This window comes from Scyliorhinus torazame, chromosome 29 (assembly GCF_047496885.1).
Source record: "Scyliorhinus torazame isolate Kashiwa2021f chromosome 29, sScyTor2.1, whole genome shotgun sequence".
In the NCBI taxonomy this organism is placed as follows: Eukaryota; Metazoa; Chordata; class Chondrichthyes; order Carcharhiniformes; family Scyliorhinidae; genus Scyliorhinus; species Scyliorhinus torazame.
Window position 1 is genome coordinate 5563694 of NC_092735.1, and position 24237 is coordinate 5587930.

General features: G+C 51.7%; 1 protein-coding gene across 3 annotated transcripts in view; it reads right to left on the reverse strand.

Moving 5' to 3' along the window:
- Positions 1-24237, reverse strand: part of csdc2b (cold shock domain containing C2, RNA binding b) — a 132786-nt gene that overhangs the window by 8648 nt on the left and 99901 nt on the right. For all 3 annotated transcript variants that reach the window (XM_072491987.1, XM_072491986.1, XM_072491985.1), the window contains exons 2-3: positions 11222-11403; positions 6227-6349 (exon numbers count right to left, since the gene is read on the reverse strand). In XM_072491987.1, coding sequence (XP_072348088.1) covers positions 6227-6349; positions 11222-11388 — 290 coding nt within the window. In that variant the 5' untranslated portion in view covers positions 11389-11403. The remainder of the gene's footprint in view (positions 1-6226; positions 6350-11221; positions 11404-24237) is intronic.

The window sequence follows — 24237 nt, forward strand, 5'->3', positions numbered from 1 at the left end:
CACATCGCACTGAGGCAGCGCAAGAGAGAATGGATGGGTTTGGTCTGGTTCCCAAATACACGGACCCGTTCCCCACGAGACGTTCTGGGCAATTTACTGATCTCTCAGGGTCGGACTGGGATTTATACAATGCCTTTCACGGCAGCAGGATGTCCCAAAGTGCTTTACAGTAGGCGAAGGACGTCAGAGGTGTAGCCGCTGGTGTAATGTAGGAAATGCAACCGCCGGTTTTGTACACAGCATGATCCCAGAAACAGTCATGTAGTCACGAGGGGACATTCCGTTTCCTGGGTTGGGTTCTGGGACACGCGTGGTCATCGGCTGCCCCTCAACCAGAGGGTGAGAGGCCCCGCAGGGTCGTGACTCTCTGCAGTGGGGGACGTCCTGTGACTGAGAAGGCTGCTTCTCGGCCCACAGATCCTGGAGCGCATGCGGCCGGACATCGCACAGGTCGCGATTGTTTGAAATTTGGCATTCTTGTGTTTGTCCTGATGCGTGCACGATGGAAAGCTTTGATGACATGTCTCCCTTTTCAGGAATGGTCAAGATTCCCGTAACAGCCTCCCCGAACAGGCGCCGGAATGTGGCGACTAGGGGCTTTTCACAGTAACTTCATTTGAAGCCTACTCGTGACAATAAGCGATTTTCATTTCATTTTTTTCACTTCAAGATCCAACGTACTCATTTAACAAACCTATTGTCCACTCACATTCCTCTTCACCACTCCCTCGCCTTTAACATATTAAAAAACTTCTACTCTTAACGTAACAGAGGTCAAGGTTGAGCTTTCTGCTCTGTGGTGAGGAGGGGGAGGGGGGGGTTGGGACATTAAACCAAGGCTCCGTCTGTCCGCTCGCGTGGATGGCAGCATTGCGAAGAGGATCAGGGGAGTTCTCCCCAGGTGTCCTGGACAACATTTACCCCTCGATCGCCTATCGCGAAACAACAGGTGAACGAACTGCTCACATCGCAGTGCTGTTTGTGGGATCTTGCTGTGCACAAACAAGCTGGCGTGCTTCCTGCATTGCAACAGTCACTGCGCTTTGGAAAGTACTTCACTGGCTGTACAGCACAGCGCTTAGAGACGTTATATTAAAGCAAGTATTCTAGTTCAATGCTGTTGCTCACCTTTATTCTTTTAAAATTCATTTGCTGGGATTCCTCAATGCCTTCACGGTAACTCTGGTTTTCTCGGGAGCCAAATTCCGCGTCCTCGCCAGCAGAGGTAGCGGGGCGGACTCGCAACGGACAATCCCGGCCCTAATTCCAGATTTGTATCGAATTCAAATCTCACGATCTGCGGTGGTGGGATTCGAACCTGGGTCCCCAGCCGATTGCCCCGGGCCTCTGGATTACTCAGCCACCCTCACTTCCCCCAAAACGCTTTGCTCAACAAGTGGAGCCTGGGCCCTTTACGGGTGACGGCCTTTTGGCTTCACGCTGAGTGCGGGAGTTATTTAAACTGTGGCGACGAGGCTGGTGGGTGGAGAGTGGGCCTGAAGCAAATATGTCGCTCGAGACTGCCTCCCCCTGGTAGACTCAGTCAGGTTGATGGCATTGCTCCCGCAACTGACTATAAATACCCTCTCACTAAGTGAATTCTTCGCAAAGTCTACATCAGGGGTGATGGGGCATCTAGTCCCCCCCACCCCCCCCTGAACATCCTGTCCCAAAGTTGTAAATATATGCAGGGTGATGCACGATCAATTGCACAAAGAGGAGAGTTGAATACAACTGAGGCTTTATTGCTCTAAGATGTGTGGCCTCCCACAGCAGCTGGCGAAATGGCTGCTGCATGGAGGACACACATATTTATACTCCGCCTACTGGCCAGAACCAGCAGGCAGGGACTACCATCATACCTGTCGTACAGGACCTACCATACATCACCTAATATAGGTGCAACAGTGGTTTACCACATTCACCCCCTGTTAAAACTGAGTCCGGTGGGGGTGGTGGAGAATTATATACAACAACTGAATTTTACATATACAATTTTTGAGAGAAAAATAATGTCTTTTGAAGTCCAGTGGACCAGTTAGAGACTCAACCAGTCCGGGACCTTGCAGTGCCGCTGGGAGTGACGTAGTGGTGGCGGTGATGCCGATGCTGGTCTGGTCTTCGGCAACTCCGGGAGCGTGCCAAAATCCTCTTCATCCTCGGGCATGGGCAGGTGGAGGACGGATGGTCCTGGGGGGAGGATGAATGGTCCTCGGGGGGTTGCTGCTGGGAGCGCCGGGGGGAGGGGAGGGTGGTGCCGGGCCGGGGGTGTGTGTGTGGGGAACCTGCTGGTGCCAGGTCCCTGAGGGAGGCAGTATCCTGGCGGCTGTCGGGCTACGCCATGTAGGCATACTGGGGGTTTGCATGGAGCAACTGCATCCTCTCCACCAACGGGTCCGCCTTGTGGATTCGGACATGCCTACGGAGAAGGACGGTTCCCGGAGCTGCGAGTCAAGTCGGGAGCGACACCCTGGATGTGGACTTCCTGGGGAAGACAAAGAGACGTTCATGGGGTGTGTTGTTAGTGGCAGTGCACAGTAGTGACCGAATGGAGTGTAGTGCATCAGGGAGGACCTCCTGTCGGCGGGAGGCTGGGAGGTTCCTGGGCCAGTTGGACGGCCCTCCAGACCATCCCATTCTCCCTCTTTACCTGCCCGTTTCCCCAGATGTTATAACTTGTCGTTCTGCTGGAGGCGATACCCCTGCTGAGCAGGAACTGATTCAGCTCATCACTCATGAAGGAGGCTCTCCGGTCGCTGTGGATGTAGGCGGGGAAACCGAACAGAGCGAAGATTGTGTTGAGGGCCTTGATGATAGTGGCAGACGTCATATCGGGGCACGGGATGGCGAAGGGGAATCTGGAGTACTCATCGACCACACTGAGAAAATACGTGTTACGATCGGTGGAGGGGAGGGGCCCTTTGAAATCCACGCTGAGGCGCTCAAAGGGGCGGGAGGCCTTCACCAGGCACGCACGGTCTGGCCGGTAGAAGTGTGGCTTGCACTCCGCACAGACCTGGCAGTCTCTGGTGATTGTCTGTACTTCCTCGACGGAGTAGGGCAGATTGCGGGCCGTCATAAAATGGTACAACCGTGTGACTTCCGGGTGACAAAGGCTGTCGTGCAGGGCCCGGAGTTGGTCTACTTGTGCGCTGGCACATGTACCTCGGGAGAGGGCGTCTGGGGGCTCATTGAGCTTACCGGGTCGATACAAAACCTCGTTATTGTAGGTGGAGAGCTCGATCCTCCACCTCAAGATCTTATCATTCTTGATCTTGCCCCGCTGTGTGTTGTTGAACATGAAGGCTACCGATCGTTGGTCAGTGAGGAGAGTGAATTTCCTGCCGGCCAGGTAATGCCTCCAATGCCGCACAGCTTCAACGATAGCTTGGCCTCCTTTTCGACGGATGAGTGCCGAATTTCGGAGGCATGAAGGGTGCGGGAAAAGAATGCCACGGGTCTGCCTGCCTGGTTGAGGGTGGCGGCTAGGGCGACGTCTGATGCATCGCTCTCCACTTGAAAGGGCAGCGTCCCGTCTACTGCGTGCATCCCGGCCTTGGCTATATCAGCTCGGATACGGGCGAAGGCCTGTTGAGCCTCGGCCGTCAGGGGGAAAAGGGTGGACTGGGTGAGTGAGCGGGCCTTGTCCGCATAGTTTGGGACTCACTGGGCGTAGTACGAAAAGAACCCCAGGCATCGTTTAAGGGCCTTGGGGCAGTGGGGGAGGGGGAGCTCCATGAGGGGGCGCATGTGGTCGGTATCGGGCCCCAGAACTCCGTTCTGGACCATGTAGCTGAGGATGGCTAAGTGGGTCGTGCTGAACACACATTTCTCCTTGTTGTAAGTGAGGTTTAGGAGAGTGGAGGTGTGGAGAAATTTGGCAAAGTTGACATCGTGGTCCTGCTGATCATGGCCGCAGATGGTGACGTTGTCTAGGTACGGAAAGATGGCCCGCAAACCGTACCGGTCGACCATTCAGTCCATCTCCCTTTGGAAGACCGAGACCCCGTTGGTGACGCCGAAGGGAACCCTGAGGAAGTGATAGAGGCGGCCGTCTGCCTCGAAGGCCGTGTATGGACGGTCCGATTTATGGATGGGGAGCTGGTGGTAGGTGGATTTGAGGTCTACAGTTGAGAAGACCCGGTACTGCGCAATCTGATTGACTATATCAGATATGTGTGGGAGGGGGTACACGCTGAGCTGCGTGTACCGATTGATGGTCTGGCTGTAGTCCACGACCATTCTGTGTTTCTCCCCAGTTTTGACCACTACCTCTTGGGCTCTCCAGGGGCGGTTGCTGGCCTCGATGATGCCTTCCCGAAGCAGTCGCTGGACTTCGGACCTGATGAAGGTCCTGTCCTGGGTGCTGTACCGTCTGCTCCTGGTGGCGACGAGTTTGCAATCCGAGGTTAGATTTGCGAAGAGGGAAGGTGGATCGACCTTTAGGGTCGCGAGGCCGCACACAGTGAGGGGTGGTAGGGGCCCGCCGAATTTGAGGGTGAGGCTCTGGAGGTTACACTGGAAATCCAGGCCTAGTAGTAGGGCAGCGCAGAGGTTAGGGAGGACGTAGAGGCGGAAGCCGCTGAATTCTACACCCTGGACCGTGACCGTACAGTACCCCCGGATCGCCACGGAATGGTATCTGGAGGCCAGGGAGATTCTTTGGTTGGCGGGGTGTACCGTGAGGGAGCAGCGCCTTACTGTATCCAGGTGGATGAAGCTTCCGGTGCTCCCGGAGTCCAGCAGGCAAGAGGTCACGTGTCCATCGATTTTAACGCTGGTCGATGCGGTGGCCAGGTTGTGCGGACGAGACTGGTCGAAGGTCACTGAGGCGAGTCATGGTCGGTCGTCGCTGGTGTCGGATGATGGGGTGCCCGGGGGGCCGAGGTCCTGGAATGCTGGCGGTGCCCATGTGCCATGGGGGAGAAAAGATGGCGGCACCTGAAGATCTTGGGGAGGACAAAATGGCGGCGCCCACTGGCCACGCGAGGTCTGAGGGGGAGAAGATGGCGGCGCCCACTGGCCACGCGTGGTCTGAGGGGGGAGAAGATGGCGGCGCCCACTGGCCACGCGTGGTCCAGGGAGGTGAAGATGGCGGCGCCCTATATCCGTAAATGAGGGGGGTGGGGACGATAGCGCCGACTGCGTGGGCCTGGCACACCGCGGCGAAGTGCCCATTCTTACCGCAAGTCTTACAAAGGGCAGTGTGGGCCGGGCAGCGTTGGCGGGGGTGTTTCTGCTGGCCGCAAAAGTAAATGTAACATCAGGGACCCCCGGGGTTCGCTGGCAGGCGCGTGGCGCAGGCGTATTGGCTGGGTAAGGCCCCCGCTGGGGCAGCCGTCTGTGGAGTCCACGATGCGTAGGAGGGGTGGGCCACGCGGCTGGGGGTGTAGGCCTGGATATTGCGTGAGGCGACCGTCATAGAGAGCGCTAGCTTCTTTGTTTCGAGCGCGGCCCCCTCTAGAAGTCGCTGGCGTATGAGATCCGACCCAATCCCCGTAACAAAAGCATCCAGCATAAGGAGGTTTGAATGTTCCGTGGCTGTAACGGCCTGACAGTCACAGTCCCGGACTAGTAGGATTGAGAGCGAGTGGCGAGTACATGCCTGGCGAAGAGCGTGTTCGTCTTCGGAGCGTAATTCTCCTTGAGAAGCATCCTGGCTTCGGCGTAGTTCGGCGCGTCCGGGATCAGCGGAAAGACGCTGGAGCTCAACCTCGAGCACAGGATCTGTATCTTCTGAGCCTCCGAGACAGGGCTGGATGCCGAGTTGATGTACGGCTCGAAGCAAGCTAGCCAGTGCTGAAAGTCCTTTTTGGCGTCGCTTGATTGCGGATCCAGCTGCAGGCGATCCGGTTAGATACGGAGGTCCATCTTCTGAAAATCTTAGAGCAATAAATTGCTGCACGATCAATTGCACAAAGACGAGAGTTGAATGCAACTGAGGCTTTATTGCTCTAAGATGTGTGGCCTCCCACAGCAGCTGGCGAAATGGCTGCTGCATGGCTGACACACATATTTATACTCCGCCCAGTCGCAGGGACTACCATACATCACCTAATAGAGGTGCAACAGTGGTTTACCACACAGGGTTACAGGAAAAGGGCAGGAAAGTGGATGTGGGGAATGTCGTCGGATCAGCCATGATCCTATTGAATTGGGAGCGTGCTCGAGGGGCCTGTTGCTATTTCTTATGATCTTGTGCAAAGCTGCCACTGCGTTAACTCACTCGGAAATGTGTACAAAGATGTCCTCTTTCCCATCCATGGGTGTGATGAACCCGTGACCCTGTGACCTGGAGAAACACTTGCATTTTCCCTTCGACAACGGTCCGAGTGTGGCCCGGGCTGAGCTGCAACAGGAAAGACAAGAGTAAACATCGCAAATAGAACCAATAGGATCCCTACAGTGAAGCGGGAGGCCATCTGGCCCATTGAGTCTGCACCGACACTCCAAAAGAACAGTCTACCTAGGACCATACCGCTATCCCCGTAACCCCACCAAACGTACACATCTCTGGACACGAAGGGGCAATTGAGCATGGCCCAGACAGCAGTTCCTGGGAATAAGCCTCAAACGCAGGACGATGCATTGGAAGGACCCATTGGCACTGCGGGGAAATCCATTTAGTCCCACTCGGCCTGCTTATTCCCCACAGCCCGATCCAAGTATCTATCCCTTTTGAAAGTTACTGTTGGATCTGTATTCAGGACCGACCAGCAACACATTCCAAATCCCAACCCTTCATGGCAAAAAGTGCTCATGTTTTTGGTCTGCAGAGGGAGGCAGGGCTGAACCCATCCCCAGCTGGGGCCCCGCTCGGACTGGCTCCCAGGCCACGTAAGTGAATAAAAGATTTTGAAAATAATTCTTCCGGGATGTAGGCTTTGCTGGCTCGGCCCAGTATTTATTGCCCATCCCTAATTGCCCCTCGAGAAGGTGGCGGTGAGCTGCCCCCTTGAACCCGCTGCAGTCCGCGTGGTGTAGGTACACCCACCGTGCTGTTAGGGAGGGAGCTCCAGGATGCTGCCCCAGTGACAGTGAAGTAACGGCCGATATATTTCCAAGTCGGGGCGGTGAGTGACTTGGAGGGGAACCTCCAGGTGGTGGGGTTCCCAGGTATCTGCTGCTCTTGTCCTTCTAAATGGTGGAGGTTGTGGGTTTGGAAGGTGCTGCCTCAGGAACCTTGGTGAGTTGCTGCGGTGCATCTTGTAGACGGTACACACGGCTGCCACTGTGGGTCGGGGGTGGAGGGAGTGAATGTTTGTGGAAGGGGAGCAATCAAGCGGGGCTGCTTTGTCCTGGATGGTGTCGAGCTTCTTGAGTGTTGTTGGAGCTGCGCTCATCCAGGCAAGTGGAGAGTATTCCATCACACTCCTGACTTGTGCCTTGTAGATGGTGGACAGGCTTTGGGGGGGTCAGGAGGTGAGTTACTCTCTGCCGGATTCCCAGCCTTTGACCTGCTCTGGTAGCCACAGTATTAATGTGGTTGGGTCCAGTTCAGTTTCTGATCAATGGTAACTCCAGGGTTATGATGTGGAGATGCCGGCGTTGGACTGGAGTGAGCACATTTGTAGGACTTCTTACTGTCCCAGGATGTTGATTGTGGGGGATTCAGCGATGGTAATGCTATTGAATGCCGCGGGGCGATGGTTAGATCCTCTCTTGTAGGAGATGGTCATTGCCTGGCACTTGTGTGGTGTGAATGTAACTTGCCCCTTGTCAGCCCCGAGCCTGGATATTGTCCAGGTCTTGCTGCATTTGGACATGGACTGCTTCATTATCTGAGGAGTGGCGAATGGTGCTGAACATTGTGCAGTCATCCGCAAACATATCGGCATTGGTGCCTGGGTTCAGTAGGGCGGGAGGAGGGGGTGGAGGGGTTCAGTGGGGCGGGGGGAGGGGTTCAGTGGGTCGGGAGGAGGGGTTCAGTGGGGCGGGAGGAGGGGGAGGAGGGGTTCAGTGGGGCGGGAGGAGGGGGTGGAGGGGTTCAGTGGGGCGGGGGGAGGGGTTCAGTGGGTCGGGAGGAGGGGGTGGAGGGGTTCAGTGGGGCGGGGGGAGGGGTTCAGTGGGGCGGGAGGAGGGGGTGGAGGGGTTCAGTGGGGCGGGGGGAGGGGTTCAGTGGGTCGGGAGGAGGGGTTCAGTGGGGCGGGAGGAGGGGGTGGAGGGGTTCAGTGGGGCGGGAGGAGGGGGTGGAGGGGTTCAGTGGGGCGGGAGGAGGGGGTGGAGGGGTTCAGTGGGGCGGGAGGAGGGGGTGGAGTGGTTCAGTGGGGCGGGAGGAGGGGGTGGAGGGGTTCAGTGGGGCGGGAGGAGGGGGTGGAGGGGTTCAGTGGGGCGAGAGGATCAGCCAAGCTTCCTGCTCCCTGTTACAATCCAGTTGCCCTGGAGGGGGTTGGTGAGAGTCTAGGTGTGGAGTCAGGGCAGAGTTACCACCAGTGGCTTGAATCACATCATTCATCTTGTAGGCATTGGGCAAAGGGGTAAAAAATGGTCAATCAGCACCAATATGGGCAATTCTGCAGGACTGTGCCCCTCAGATTCCAGCCACATCCGATTACAGGGCATTTTGGGCCACCGCCTAATAGGCCTCTTGCCTCTGCTACCGAGGGGGCCTACCACCCTGCTTCAGCGGAGAAACTGGGCTGCATCGAGCATCACCAGTCCTGCTCATGATCTGGTGTTGCTGTGGAAATGGCCCACCCACATAATTACGGACCTGCCTCAGGCCCCAGGCCTCGGCCTAGATTCCTGCACGCTGAGTCAAGCTCAGGCTTTACTCCAAAGGAGTAAATATTTTTGTTGAGGTGCTGGGGAGAGCCAATGGGATCTGGACTCGGGATTTCTGAGCACCGTTTGGGGAATGAGGTGAGAGAGGAGACGAGGGCAGCAAAAAGCACAACAGGTTCGTTACCACAACACACCATCAGGGCTGCTTATTTACACAATCAGAGAGCAGCAGTGTTAAATGAGACTCGATCTCCTGTCTTGCAGGGGTTACGCGATGCCGGAAGTGTGCTGTTGATCTTTCTCTGTTAATGTTAGCCCTAATTATTACAGAGAAGTATGATTCAACGAAGATTGGTGGAGTTGTGGATAGTAAGGAGGGCTGTTGTCGGCTGCAAAGAGACATAGATAGGATGCAGAGCTGGGCTGAGAAGTGGCAGATGGAGTTTAACCCTGAAAAGTGTGAGGTTGTCCATTTTGGAAGGACAAATATGAATGCGGAATACAGGGTTAACGGTAGAGTTCTTGGCATTGTGGAGGAGCAGAGAGACCTTGGGGTCTATGTTCATACATCTTTGAAAGTTGCCACTCAAGTGGATAGAGCTGTGAAGAAGGCCTATGGTGTGCTCGCGTTCATTAGCAGAGGGATTGAATTTAAGAGCCGTGAGGTGATGATGCAGCTGTACAAAACTTTGGTAAGGCCACATTTGGAGTACTGTGTACAGTTCTGGTCGCCTCATTTTAGGAAGGATGTGGAAGCTCTGGAAAAGGTGCAAAGAAGATTTACCAGGATGTTGCCTGGAATGGAGAGTAGGTCTTACGAAGAAAGGTTGAGGGTGCTAGGCCTTTTCTCATTAGAGCGGAGAAGGATGAGGGGCGACTTGATAGAGGTTTATAAGATGATCAGGGGAATAGATAGAGTAGACAGTCAGAGACTTTTTCCCCAGGTGGAACACACCATTACAAGGGGACATAAATTTAAGGTGAAAGGTGGAAGATATAGGAGGGATATCAGAGGTAGGTTCTTTACCCAGAGAGTAGTGGGGGCATGGAATGCACTGCCTGTGGAAGTAGTTGAGTCGGAAACATTAGTGACCTTCAAGCAGCTGTTGGATAGGTACATGGATTACGGGAAAATGATATAGTGTAGATTTATTTGTTCTTAAGGGCAGCACGGTAGCATTGTGGATAGCACAATTGCTTCACAGATCCATGGTCCCAGGTTCGATTCCGGCTTGGGTCATTGCCTGTGCGGAGTCTGCACGTCCTCCCCGTGTCTGCGTGGGTTTCCTCCGGGTGCTCGGGTTTCCTCCCACAGTCCAAAGATGTGCGGGTTAGGTGAATTGGCCAATGATAAATTGCCCTTAATGTCCAAATTGCCCTTGGTGTTGGGTGGAGGTGTTGAGTTTGGGTAGGGTGCACTTTCCAAGAGCTGGTGCAGACTCAGGGGGCCGAATGGCCTCCTTCTGCACTGTAGATTCAATGATAATCTATGATTAATCTAGGACAAAGGTTTGGCACAACATCGTGGGCCGAAGGGCCTGTTCTGTGCTGTATTTTCTATGTTCTATGTTCTATGTTCAATTTCTTACTGGTCACCACACTGATGCGAGGGTCCTTCAGATGGTGCAGAGAGGATTTCCATAGAATCCCTAGAGTGCTGAAGGAGCGGCTCACTGCAGCTACCCTGCGAAAGAGCACAGGGTGGTAATCTAGCGGGGCCGCATTGTCCTGGATGGTGTCGAGCTTGTGGAGTGTTGTTGGAGCTGCACTCATCCAGGCAAGTGGAGAGTATTCCATTACACTCCTGACTCGTGCCTTGTGGATGGTGGACAGGCTTTGGGGGGGGGGTCAGGAGGTAGAGCATAGAACATAACAGCGCAGTACAGGCCCTTCGGCCCTCGATGTTGCGCCGACCTGTGAAACTCCTCTAAAGGTAAGTGCCAGTGTCTGACCTGCCCTTGTGAAATTAAAGTTAGTGATGAGGGACAAAGGTCAAGTTAATTCTCCTAGAGGGCGACACAGTGGCATATTGGTTAGCACTGCTGCCTCACGGCGCCGAGGGCCCGGGTTCGATCCCGGGTCACTGCCTGTGTGGAGTTTGCACATTCTCCCAGTGTCTGCGTGGGTTTCACCCCCACAATCCAAAGATGTGCAGGCTAGGTGGATTGGCCGCGCTAAATTGCCCCTTCATTGGAAAAAATGAATTGGGTACACTCAAAAAACTCGAGTGGAAATGTAATTTAATGTTTTGTGTACTAACGGAATGCCAAAACTGTGAATTGTAATGTAGTCAGTGTGAGAAATATCGCAATGAGGATTTGTAAAAGCTTGAGATAAAGAATTGTAACAGGTTCGAATCCCTGGTGTATAGGACCTGCTCAGCGTACAGGTACGGAATTCCCAACAGGGATTTAATAAACAACAACTTCGATATGCAAGAAGCTTACTGACCAATGATGACTGGTAATCATCAGTAAGGCCGCTCGGGCTGACTTACGCAGAGTAAGTGCGGTTACGTTTGGTGGGCAGGGGGCTGGGCAGGTCCGTCAGTAGAGAGTTGTTCCGTTCCCACGTTTTGATGCTGTCGCGGAAGTACGATAGAGGCGGGGACACCGGCGAATGGGGTGCCTGCGAGGGTGCCGTCTCCCCCTGCTCCGATGACATGATGAGGATTCCGGTCTGTGAGAGAGAACAAGAGGGACCAATGTTAGAATCGGGTTTGCTCTCGTTTCCTGTTTCCTCCCCCCCCACCCCCACCCCCCCCCGCCCCCCCCCCCCCACCCCCCAATCATGCTGGGATTGAGAAACTGGCAATTCCCCGACGCAGATCCATTTCCCCGTAGAGTTCCCCCAACCTGCCTCACTCCCACCTGTGATCCAAGATAAACTGTTTTCCTGGACAAGATAGTTTCTCTATTACTCCTACTACCACTTCACCACTCTTCATTGGACTTTCCACCCTTACCTTATATAATGGAACACTACTCCTCTCACCCTGAATTCCACATATTACCACCTTTTCCGGCAACATTCTTCCCAAACTACATAACTCCTCATCTGGTAATTGACTTCAGGAAGCAAAGTACTGTACACGCCCCTGTCAGCATCAAAGGGGCCGAGGTGGAGATGGTTAGCAGTTTCAAATTCCTAGGGGTGCACATCTCCAAAAATCTGTCCTGGTCCACCCACGTCGACGCTACCACCAAGAAAGCACAACAGCGCCTATACTTCCTCAGGAAACTAAGGAAATTCGGCATGTCCACATTGACTCTTACCAACTTTTACAGATGCACCATAGAAAGCATCCTATCGGGCTGCATCACAGCCTGGTATGGCAACTGATCGGCCCAGGACCGCAAGAAACTTCAGAGAGTTGTGAACACCGCCCAGTCCATCACACGAACCTGCCTCCCATCCACTGACTCCATCTACACCTCCCGCTGCCTGGGGAAAGCGGGCAGTATAATCAAAGATCCCTCCCACCCGGCTTACTCACTCTTCCAACTTCTTCCATCGGGCAGGAGATACAGAAGTCTGAGAACACGCACGAACAGACTCAAAAACAGCTTCTTCCCCGCTGTTACCAGACTCCTAAATGACCCTCTTATGGACTGACTTCATTAACACTACACCCTGTATGCTTCACCCGATGCCAGTGCTTATGTAGTTACATTGTATATGTTGTGTTGCCCTATTATGTATTTTCTTTTATTCCCTTTTCTTCTCATGTACTTAATGATCTGTTGAGCTGCTCGCAGAAAAATACTTTTCACTGTACCTCGGTACACGTGACAATAAACAAATCCAATCCAATCTAATCTCTTACCATTAAAGATTGACTAGCTCCCGTATCTCTTAAAATTGTGACTTCTTTACCTGCTTCTCCTGATACACGAGTAAACCTTACCCACACAAGTAAATTCTTTAAAGAGATCTGGCACCTTCTTATCAATCACCTCTTGAACAGGCTGTACAATCTTTTACACCTCCTTCGCTTCCCTTGGGCTTTCCTTTACCACTCTAACAAACCCCACTGTCTTATCCTGTTTTACCACATCAGCCTTCACAGTGCTTTTCTTCAACCACCAACACTGTGACTTTACATGGCCTAGTTTATTACAGTGAAAACATCTGAAACTTTTCATTTCTCTTCCACCCTCCTGGATTTCTTTTTTAATCTGAGGTACACTCTCCTTATTATCTCCATCAGATCACCTTTACCTTTACCACTTGAGTATTTCTCATGTCCCCAGTTTCTATCCCTCACCGGCTGAAACTGATGTCGGAAACCAAGCTTTGATTTATGAACTAATTCATAATCATCTGTCATTTCTGCTGCTAATCTCGCAGTTTTAACCCTCTGCTCTTCCACATGAGTTCTCACTACTTCAGGAATTGAATTTTTAAACTCCTCCAAAAGTATAATTTCTCTGAGAGCGTCATACGTTTGGTCTATTTTCAAAGCCCTTATCCACCTGTCAAAATTACTCTGTTGGATCCTTTCAAACTCCATGTATGTTTGACCAGGTTCTTTCCTTAAATTTCTAAACCTTTGGCTGTAGGCTTCAGGCACTAGATCATATGCACCCAAGATGGATTTTTCCACACCCTGTACACACACGACTGCGTGGCAAAACTTGGTTCCAACTCCATCTACACGTTTGCTGACGATACGACCATAGTGGGCCGGATCTCGAATAACGACGAGTCAGAATACAGGAGGGAGATAGATAACCTAGTGGAGTGGTGTAGCAACAACAATCTCTCCCTCAATGCCAGCAAAACTAAAGAGCTGGTCATTGACTTCAGGAAGCAAAGTGCTGTACACACCCCTGTCAGCATCAACGGGGCCGAGGTGGAGATGGTTAGCAGTTTCAAATTCCTAGGGGTGCACATCTCCAAAAATCTGTCCTGGTCCACCCAAGTCGCCGCTACCACCAAGAAAGCACAACAGCGCCTATACTTCCTCAGGAAACTAAGGAAATTCGGCATGTCCACATTAACCCTTACCAACTTTTACAGATGCACCATAGAAAGCATCCCATCGGGCTGCATCACAGCCTGGTATGGCAACTGCTCGGCCCAGGACCGCAAGAAACTTCAGAGAGTCATGAACACCGCCCAGTCCATCACACGAACCTGCCTCCCATCCATGGACTCCATCTACACCTCCCGCTGCCTGGTGAAAGCGGGCAGCATAATCAAAGATCCCTCCCACCCGGCTTACTCACTCTTCCAACTTCTTCCATCGGGCAGGAGATAGAGAAGTCTGAGAACACGCACGAACAGACTCAAAAACAGCTTCTTCCCCACTGTCACCAGACTCCTAAATGACCCTCTTATGGACTGACCTCATTAACACTACACCCTGTATGCTTCATCCGATGCCAGTGCTTATGTAGTTACATTGTGGACCTTGTGTTGCCCTATTATGTATTTTCTTTTCTTCCCATGTGCTTAATGATCTGTTGAGCTGCTCGCAGAAAAATACTTTTCACTGTACCTCGGTACACGTGACAATAAACAAATCCAATCCAATACTCATATGACCCAGATACCTCCACCGGTAGTGATGCAAACACTTCACTAGCCCTACCTACCAGCTTTGTTTGAATCAGTAATACCCACATGTCCTCTGGCCATTTCATTTGTTTAGCTACCTTCTCAAATGAAATGAAAAAGGCTTCTACCTCCTTCTCATCAAAGCTTGGCAATGCTTGGACATATTTAAATAGGTCCACACCAAGTTTTCGACTATGACGCTCTTTCTCACTATCCTCATCACTATCATCCGTTTCCCTTTACGCCTGCCAATTCTAACTGATTGTCATGTTTCATGGCCATTTTCTGAAGTTCAAACGCTCTCTCTTTCTCCTTTTCCCTGATCTGTATCTCCCTTTCTCTTTCTTTTTGTTCTGCTAGGGCTCTTCTTTCTTTTCTCCCTTTCTTCTCGCTCCTTTTCTTTTTCCTCTCTATCCCTTTCTTTCGTATTCAAGCTGCTTTAATTCTTTCTCAGGTTCCATTTGTTTAATTTGTAACTGAATTTTTACCATTTCCAATGAGTCAAACTGTATCTCAGGCAATTTTTTTTTTTTTTTAAATAAATGTTTTTTATTGGGTTTTTGAACAAAGTATATTTGCTGTTATGTACACAGGATATGGAAGAAGAGAAAGGCACACACACAAATCACAAAAGGAAAGAAAAAAAAGAAAAGAAAAATAAGGTAACAACACGAGAGAAATACAAAATCAATTACTTACGCACATAAGTAGGCATCTGTTTGTGTGTGTGTGTGTGGGGGGGGGGGGGGGCAGATATACATTTGAGTGCCAGAGAGACAATTACGGAGGGCAATACTTGAATGGGTCTGGTGCTGGTGTTGTCATCCAGGCAATTTGAAATGCTTAGCCACCGCCATAATTACCTCACCTTTTCGCATTTTGTCAGGTAATGTTAACTGCAACATTTTTGCCAACTCTAAAAGGGTGTTTTTAGTCTCTGTCTGTAAGGTACTGTGTGTGACCGTCTCCACCCCAAAAACCTCAGAGCCTCTGAAAGAGCCATTGTCCACAACACACTCCCTACTTAAACCGAAATACCACACCTGAAAAGCAACCACAATATGCTCACCCCTCACTGTCTTTAAGTTCACTAAGCCAATCCAATAGATAGATTTTTATCCCCGATGAGCTCCCAATTTGTTACGGTCCAGGGTTTAGAGAACCCCAAAGCATATCATGGGGTTCACCTGGCCCTGAACTTTGACTTTATTGTGGTTGTGGGGAGCACATGGGCCTGCCTTTCAGGGGTTATTCAACAGAATGTTACAGTACTTTTAAATTAAAACAATGTTTATTCATGAAACCAGTTAACACTTTATAAACCCACAGGAAACATCTTAACAACTATCAACACCAATAAGTCCCCAAAGAATACAGTACTCTATAGATAACCCTTAATAAATTCCCAAACAACATCCGGAAGACAAAAGACCCGTTTAACACAGAGATCAGGTTTAAATTCTCTAATGAGAGCAGTTATGAAATCACCCAAATGTACACTCTTTATCTTGTAGAGCGATCCATGCACATCTGCCAGCTTTCCCTGCTGCTCTTCTCTCTGAAAACAGAACTAAAAACTCACTCTATAGCAGCCTGCTCAAAAACGGAAGTAAAGCAGACAGAGAGCCCAGCTCCACCCACTCTCTGACATCACTGCAGCTCTCTAATAAACACCCATTTCTTAAAGATACACCCACTACAGCCATTCGGTAAACCCCCATTTCTTAAAAGTTACTCTCACATGGCACTAGGCAGCGCGTTCCATATATTTACCCCCCTCTGTGTAAAAAACCCTGCCTCGCACATCTGTTCTAGACTTTTTCCCACGCACTTTAAACCTATGTCCCCCAGTACTTGACTCTCCTACCCGAGGAAAGAGCCTCTGACTATCCACTCTGTCTATGCCCCTCATAATTTTGTAGACCTCTATCAGGTAGCCCCTCAACCTCCGTCGTTCCAGTGAGAACAAACCGAGTTTATTCAACCGCTCCTCATAGCTAATGCCCTCCATACCAAGCAACACCCAAATAAAGCACTTATGTACCCTCTCCAAAGCATCCACATCCTCCTGGTAATGTGGCGACCAGAATTGTACACAATATTCCAAATGAGGCCTAACTAAGGTCCTGTGCAGCTGCAACATGACTTGCCAATTTTTATATTCAGTGCCGCGACCGATGAAGGCCAGCATGCCGTATGCCTTCTTGACCACCTTTATCCACATGCGTTGCCACTTTCAGTGATCGGCGGACATGCTCGCCCAGATCCCTCTGCCTTCCGTACTCGCACGAGTTCTACTGTTTATTGTGTAATTCCAAAGTGCATTGCCACACACTTGTCCAGATTAAACTCCATATGCCATTTCTCTGCCCAGCCACAAAGGCCAGAGAGTGAAGGAGAGGGAATGATGGAGAGACTGAGAGAGGCAAAGAACAGAGAGAGAGACTCGCACACACAAGACAGAGAGGAGGGCGAGTATAACGTTTCCCTCAGTGATGGGAAACATGAGTCAGACATTTCCCAACATCATGTTCCCATTCACACAAAACGTACACCTGGAGGAGGCTGGATCTGCTCCCCCTTGCCCCCAGAAACAGACCCAAGGCTGCGACAGAGGTGGGTAGATGCTGAGGCAGACAGGCAGAAGATATGCCTCTTCACTGGGAGATTAGTATGGTTCTATTCATGGTTATTCACCCCAGCACTCATTCCTTATCCACATTCCACACCATACCCATTCCATACCTGCTCCATACTCCCATTCCATACCTGCTCCATACTCCCATTCCATACCTGCTCCATACTCCCATTTCCATTCCACCCCATAGTCCCTCCAGACATTTTCTAAACCCCCATGCCCCTTCCTCACCTCACCACCCCCCCATGCACCCTCCATATCTAGTTCCAGCATCCATTAGGCACAGAACCCAGCTCTATGAGACAGAGAACACCAGCAAGCCTTTGAAATGCTCATGAAATTAACAAAATAAGCAGACATTCAAAATCCCCTTGAAAAGTTCCTCTTACAAGTTCCTAACACTGTCAATCAGCTACAACCATTCATAATCCAACTGAAAAAAGTTTTAATTCCCTCCAGCTCTCCTAATACAAAAAAGCATCGAAAGACCACTTCAAAGGTCGATAAAAGTTTTAGGTGGAGAATGGATTCTTCTGTAAAGGGGGACTGCGATGGATGGCACTGCTGCCTCACAGCGGCAGGGAGCTGTGAGGTTTGCATGTTCTCCCCGTGTCTGCGTGGGTTTCCTCCGGGTGCTCTGGTTTCTTCCTCCAGTCCAAAGATGTGCCGGTTGGGTGGATTGGCCATGATCAATGCGGGATGTTATGGGGATAGGGTAGACAGCTCTTTCGGAGGGTCAGTACAGACTCGATGGGCCAAATGACCTCCTTCTGCACTGTAGGGATTCTATGAACTGCTAGCTGTGATTGATTGTCAATTTTATGACTTTATAAATAAGTTTATCTTCCTTACAGATCATTTCTCAATGCTCATTTGTTTCTTTGGACACAATTAGGAGATGTTCAGTGGATTAAAGTTTTGCGTATTTCAACAGCTTCATGGGTATTTCAAACATTTGCGACTGTTATTATATAGTTCATTGGATCTGTACCTAGCAGATACTGGAAGTGTGTCAAAGGCTCAGCAATGTGAAGATCAAACTCCATCATCCTTTGCATAGATTCATATCCAATTTTCCATATTGTAGAAGAGGAATTTATCCCATGAATAAAGTACTCGAATGCATGTTAGTTCTTATGCTGTGCTGGTTAATATAATGGTCTTTTACCTTTTAAGGACAGAGCCCTGTGATAAATCACTGAGTTGGAAACAGATTTAACTTTTCAAACAGCATCTAATTATGGCAGTTGTTGTTGGCGAGATCCGTTAAACTGATTTGTCAAAAGATTTCCAACTCCAAAACAGCCTCTCCCAAGGTTCACGGAGTTACTCACCTAGCATGGTTCCCACAGCCTCTAGGAACCCACCCACCATCACAAATAGAGCAAACTCCAACAAAATTGTATTTGGAGTAAGCATTTAAGTGGCGAACCCGACGTCACTTTAAGTGCATGAAGTTTCTTGGCCTGGGGTAATGTGCCGCGTGGGTGGTGGGAAAGATGTCTTTTGTATGCCGTTAATGTATCTGCTTCCACAACCTCCCCTGGCAACGCGTTCCAGGCACTCACCACCCTCTGCGTAAAAAACCTGCCTCGCACATCTCCTCTAAACTTTGCCCCACGGACCTTAAGCCTATGCCCCCTGGTGACTGACCCCCCTCCACCCTGGGACAGACAAATGACGATTAGAGAGGGAGAGGCACGTAGGACAGAGCAAGAGAGAGACCTCGAGGCCGAAAGAGTCAGAATGCAAAAGCAAAAAACAAAAATAGATACACGTCTTTTGTTAATGTGCTCTGACTGTGTCCCAATAAACAGCTGGCATATTTGGGAAACAGACAGAGAAATCGGATTTTAAAAAAAAGAGGGATTGAGCAAATCGGGAGACAGAAGAGTCAGAATCTTACAGGAAGGACAAAAGGACAAAGCTTTCCGGTGGCAGAGCGACTGAGATGCGGCTGCTTGAAGTACTGCTAGCATCCTCTCTGGCTGCGTCTACTTCTTCAGGTCCGTGATGCAGTGAGAGATTCTCAGGCTCTCGCTCCACACACGGAATTAACCTTGGCAGCGGATAAGGTCTTTAACCCGTCGGGTCTCTAATCTATGCGGTGGAGATACTCTCGTTGCACGAAACAGCTGGCTGGAAAGAAGTCACAGAGAGCGAGAGAGGCAAATGGACAAAGCGTTTGATGGACACACTGTGGTTTTATTTTATTCATTCAAGTGCGCACAATGGTTAGCACTGCTGCCTCACAACTCCAGGGGCAAGGGTTCAATTCCAGCCTCGGGTCACTGTCTGTGCGGAGTCTGCACGTTCTCCCCGTGTCTGCGTGGGTTTCCTCCGGGTGCTCCGGTTTCCTCCCACAGTCCAAAGATGCGCGGGTTAGGTATATCGGCCATGCTAAATTGCCCCTTAGTGTCCAGAGATGTGCAGGTCACGTGGGGTTACGGGGATAGGGTGAGGGAATGGGCTTAGGTAGGGTGCTCCTTCAGAGGGACGGTGCCGACTTGATGGGCCGAATGGCATCCATAGGGATTCTATGGATGTCGGCATCGCTGGCTAGGCCCAGCATTTACTGCCCATTCCTAATTCCCCTTGATAAGGAGGTGGTGAACTGCTCCAGTCCCCCTGCTGTAGGTACACCCTGAGAGCTGTCAGGGATGGAATTCCAAGAGATACAGAAAGAGAGATACCGTGAGAGCGAGGGTGGCAAATATACAAAGAGAAAGGAACACACAAGGAAGGTACAAAATAGGAGCTGGAGGGGATCATTTGGCCCTTCGAGTTTGCTTTGCAGTTCACTAAGATCCATGACAGATCTTGTACCTCAATCCTCACCAGAATCTAAATCGACTTCTGCCTTGGACACACTCAATGATTGGGCATCTACAACCCTCTTGGGTGGAGAATTCCAAAGATTGACAACTCTCTGTTGTGGAGAAGATTCACTTTATCTCGGTCCAAAATGGCCGACACCTCATCCTGAGGCTGTGACCCCTTGAGGCAGAGATAGTGAGAAATAGAGACACGGGCTTCCAATCTGTCACTTGGCTAAATTGATGAGCTGGAAACGGCTTCAACCTGGGGTTGGGAAACCTAGCACCAGGTCAACACAGGCGCTCATGCCATCACCATTCTGAAGAGGCCTTTCCTTGGGTGGTCACTGTAACTGCCTGTTTCAGATGGTCGGCATCTTGGTTCCACAAAACTGGGTCATAGGACCACAAATGAGTTTTTAGGCCACAGCCAACTACCCGCCTCATGTCACAAGAAAGAATACAACCATCTCCCCATGACATTCAATGGCTGAATCCCCCACTATCAACGTCCTGGGAGTTGCCATTGAATACAAAACGAACTGGACTAGCCATATAAATACTGTGGCTACAAGAGCAGGTCAGATACTGGAAATCTTACAGCGAGTAACTCACCTCCCGACTCCCCAAAGCCTGTCCACCATCTACAAGGCACAAGTCAGGAGTGTGATGGAATACTCTCCACTTGCCTGGATGAGCGCAGCTCCAACAACACTCGAAGCTCAACACCATCCAGGACAAAGGAGCCCCGCTTGATTGACATCCTATCCACTACCTTTAACATTCACTCTCTCCACCACCAATGAACAGTAGCAGCCGTGTGTAGCATCTACAAGATGCACTGCAGTAACTCATTAAGGTTCATTACGCAACACCCTCCAAACCTACAGCCACTACCATCTTACCACTGATACCAAGAACAAACCTTAAAAAGTAAGTATCCATTGAACGGTTGAATCCCTAAAGTGCAGAAATAGGCCATTCGACCCTCCGAAAGAGAACCCCACCCATGCCCACTCGCCTGTCCATTCCCCATAAAACCAACTAACCTACATGTCTTTGGATACTAAGGGCAATTTATCAAGGCCAATCCACCTAATGTGCACTTCTATGGAGCCGGAGCACCCGGAAGGAGCCCACACACTCACAGGGAGAACACGCAAACTCCACACAGACAGTCATCAGAGGCCGGAATTGAACCCGGGTCCCTGGCGCCGTGAGGCAGCAGTGCTAACCACTGTGCCACCCAAGTAAGGCTGAGATTGTGGACATTTCTTCATGGGATGTGGGCTTCGCTGGCCGGGTAAGCATCTGATGCCCATCCCTAATTGCCCTGGAACTGAGTGGCCGGCTGGGCATTGAGGGGCAGGTGAGAATCAACCACCTTGCTGTGGGTCCGGAGTCACACGGAGGCCAGACGGTGTAAGGACGGCAGATTTCCGAGAATCGGGTGGGTTTTTAACCACAATCCTCAACAATTCCATGGTCACCATTTCTGAGACTGGCCTCCAATTCCAAATTGTTTGAACCCATGCCCCCAGAGCATTGGCCTGGGCCTCGCGATTCCAGTTGCCTTAAAGGGGCAGTGACGCGAGGGGAGGGGCCACATGAGGGTAGGGTGGCGCACGGTTTGAGATTGGAATTCTCGACACACGAGTTGGAGTCAGACAAAGGGGCCGACTTCATCTGGAGAAAGGTTCCAGAGGTCACGGCACTCAACACGAGTGATCAAACTGCACCGGCCCCTCGGCGGGGTTTCCGAGTCCGCAGAATCGGCAGGACGAAGTCAAAAGGTTGACCCCGGGGGCTTCGAAACAAGCCGTCATCCGCACTGTTGGCGGTCCGGTTGACTCAGCAGCTTCACCCAATCAGCAGCTGAGCTGAACAGGCCGGGACCGTGCCTCCGCCCCACTCCCAGCACTTACAGTTTGGGTTGCTCCATTTGGCCCTGGCCCCCAGTTCCCGATTCCCTTTCACTGGAATTGTGTGTGGGTGAGGCCAGGGTCACAGAATCATAGAATTTACACTGCAGAAGGAGGCCATTCGGCCCATCGAGTCTGCACCGGCCCTTGGAAAGAGCACCCCACCCAAGCCCGCACCTCCACCCCATCCCTGTGACCCAGTAATCCCACCCAACCTTTTTTATTTTTTGGACACGAAGGGCCTCATGACCAATCCACCTAACCTGCTTATCTTTGGATTGTGGGAGGAAACCGGAGCATCCGGAGGAAACCCACGCACACACGGGGAGAACGTGCAGACTCCGCAGAGACAGTGACCGAACCTGGGACCCTGGAGCTGTGAAGCAACTGTGCCGACCACTGTGCTACCGTGCCGCCAATGTGATGGCCTCCACAGTCAAGCAGCATCGATGACACAAGAGAATGTGGCCAGCAGAGACTCAGTACACAGAGCCAAAGCTTCTGCAAAGTGAAAAGGGATGAAGGTGGGTTACCCACAGGACCATCAGGCAGAACTCCCCCCCCCCCCCCCCCCCCCCCGCCACCTCCCGAGGAAACCAATGGGGGAGGGGGAAGGGGAGAAAAGAGAGACTGCAAAAAGCAAAAAAATAAATAAAGAGCAGGAGAAATCTGAATGAATGGGCCCCTCTTTCACTCCCACCCAATGCCACATCTCAGTGAATCCTAGCAACAGACCATAGCGATGGCATAGCAACAGCACGCATCAGATCTCTTTGCTCAATTCCTCGGAATGATAATGAGATTATTCACACCAATACCCAAAGCTGATGCTGTTGTTTTCAATCTTCACACTGCCCGCACCCCCCCCCCTTTCACTCCCCCAGCCCCCCTGGGAGAGCTACAAAGTTTTGGAAGGATTCTCAGGCTGAGTGTTCCCATATGAACTCTGAACAAGATGGACTCGAAACGTTAACTGTTTCCCTCTCCACAGCTGGTGCCAGACAGGCTCAGATTTTCCGATGTCTTCTGCTTTTAATTCCAATTTCTGACCAATATTTTGCTTCTGCAAACATGCCCTCCATCGCTGCGCTCGTCTCCCGGCCAGTCAGCGGGGGGGGGGGGGGGGGTGAGTCCGACGGAGTGGGATGGGTTTCATATCTTTCCTCTGCCCACACAATGAGGCGTGGCACACACACAGACACACAGCCCTAAAACAGTACGCCGCATTGGTTCACAGACTCCCGAGATGCACGTGTCACCTGCGGGGTTGTGGAGTCCCTGGGGCCGCACATATGCAAGTTCTCCCCGGCTGCACCCCGTTTTTTTTAGTTTTCTGAAAGATCAGGGGTCCAGCGCGGCGCTGGTGCGGTTCACGCCGATCCGGCCGCCGGGAGGGCGCCGCGCTGACCCACGCATGCGCGGGGGGCTTCCTCAATGTGCCGGCCCAGGCGCAACATGGCGGCCGCGTAACAAAATAGGGTCGGGGCTGGAGAGGCCGGCCCGCCGATTGGTGGGCCCCGATCGCGGGCCAGACCCCATCGGAGCCCCCCCCCCCAGTGAAGGAGCCCCATCCCGCCCCCCCCCCCCCACAGGCCGCCCCCCGACCCTGCGCGCAGAGTTCCCGCCGGCTGCGAGCAGGTGTGGCCGACGCCAGCGGGACTCTGCAGTTTCCGCGCGGCCGCTCAGCCCATGAAGGCCGGAGAGTTGGCGGCCCGGACGTGGACAGCGGCCCGCGATCGCCGCCGCGCCAAACGTGCCGGCGTGGCGCGGTTACGCCGATTCTCCGGCCCGGCGCGGGGCTCGGAGTATCCTGCCTCTGTTACTTTAGCCCCACATCTCGGGTATCCGGTGCGGAAGGGGGGGGATAGGAGACAGGAGGGAGGAGGACTTCCTCGACACCCTGCTCCTAGGCTTAGCCAAGCTAGCCATTAATAGGCCCAGGCAGCAGGCAGTTGAGGAGGTCATCCGTCTCGGCTGTCTGCCCCTCTACTATGGCTATGTTGGCAGCCGGGTGTCCCTGGAAAGGGAATACATGGTGCCTGCCCGCACCATCGAGGCCTTCCATGGCCGATAGGCACCGCCGGGGCTGAGGTGTTTTATCGGCCCCTTCAATCACATTTTGTTTTGAATTTTAAATTTCCTTCGCGATTGCGTTTACTTTGATGGAGTGTCCCTTTAAGAGGCTGCGTTTTCATTTATCCCTCAACTTGTTGATTTAGTTTTTTTGGTTAGAACAAAGAAGATTACAGCACATGAACAGGCCCCCTCCACGCCTGCACGAAAGGAAGCAGACAGCTCTCAACCCAAACGGAGCACACCCCACTGAATAATATACTGGAATTCAGAGGAGGAACCTCGACTGGCCAGGGTGGGGTTTGAACCCTCTTAACCTTAAGCTCACAGCCACCAAGCCAAGGATTCAGTAACATATCCCACCAAATCCTGGAGGTTGATCCGCGAGATGCTGACGGCTGGAGGGGAGTCAGTGGCAGGGGATAACTCGAAAGGGACATCAGGCGGGATTCCTTCCAGTCTCAAAAGCAGAGGGGGGGTGGGGAGGAAATTACCAGGTGGT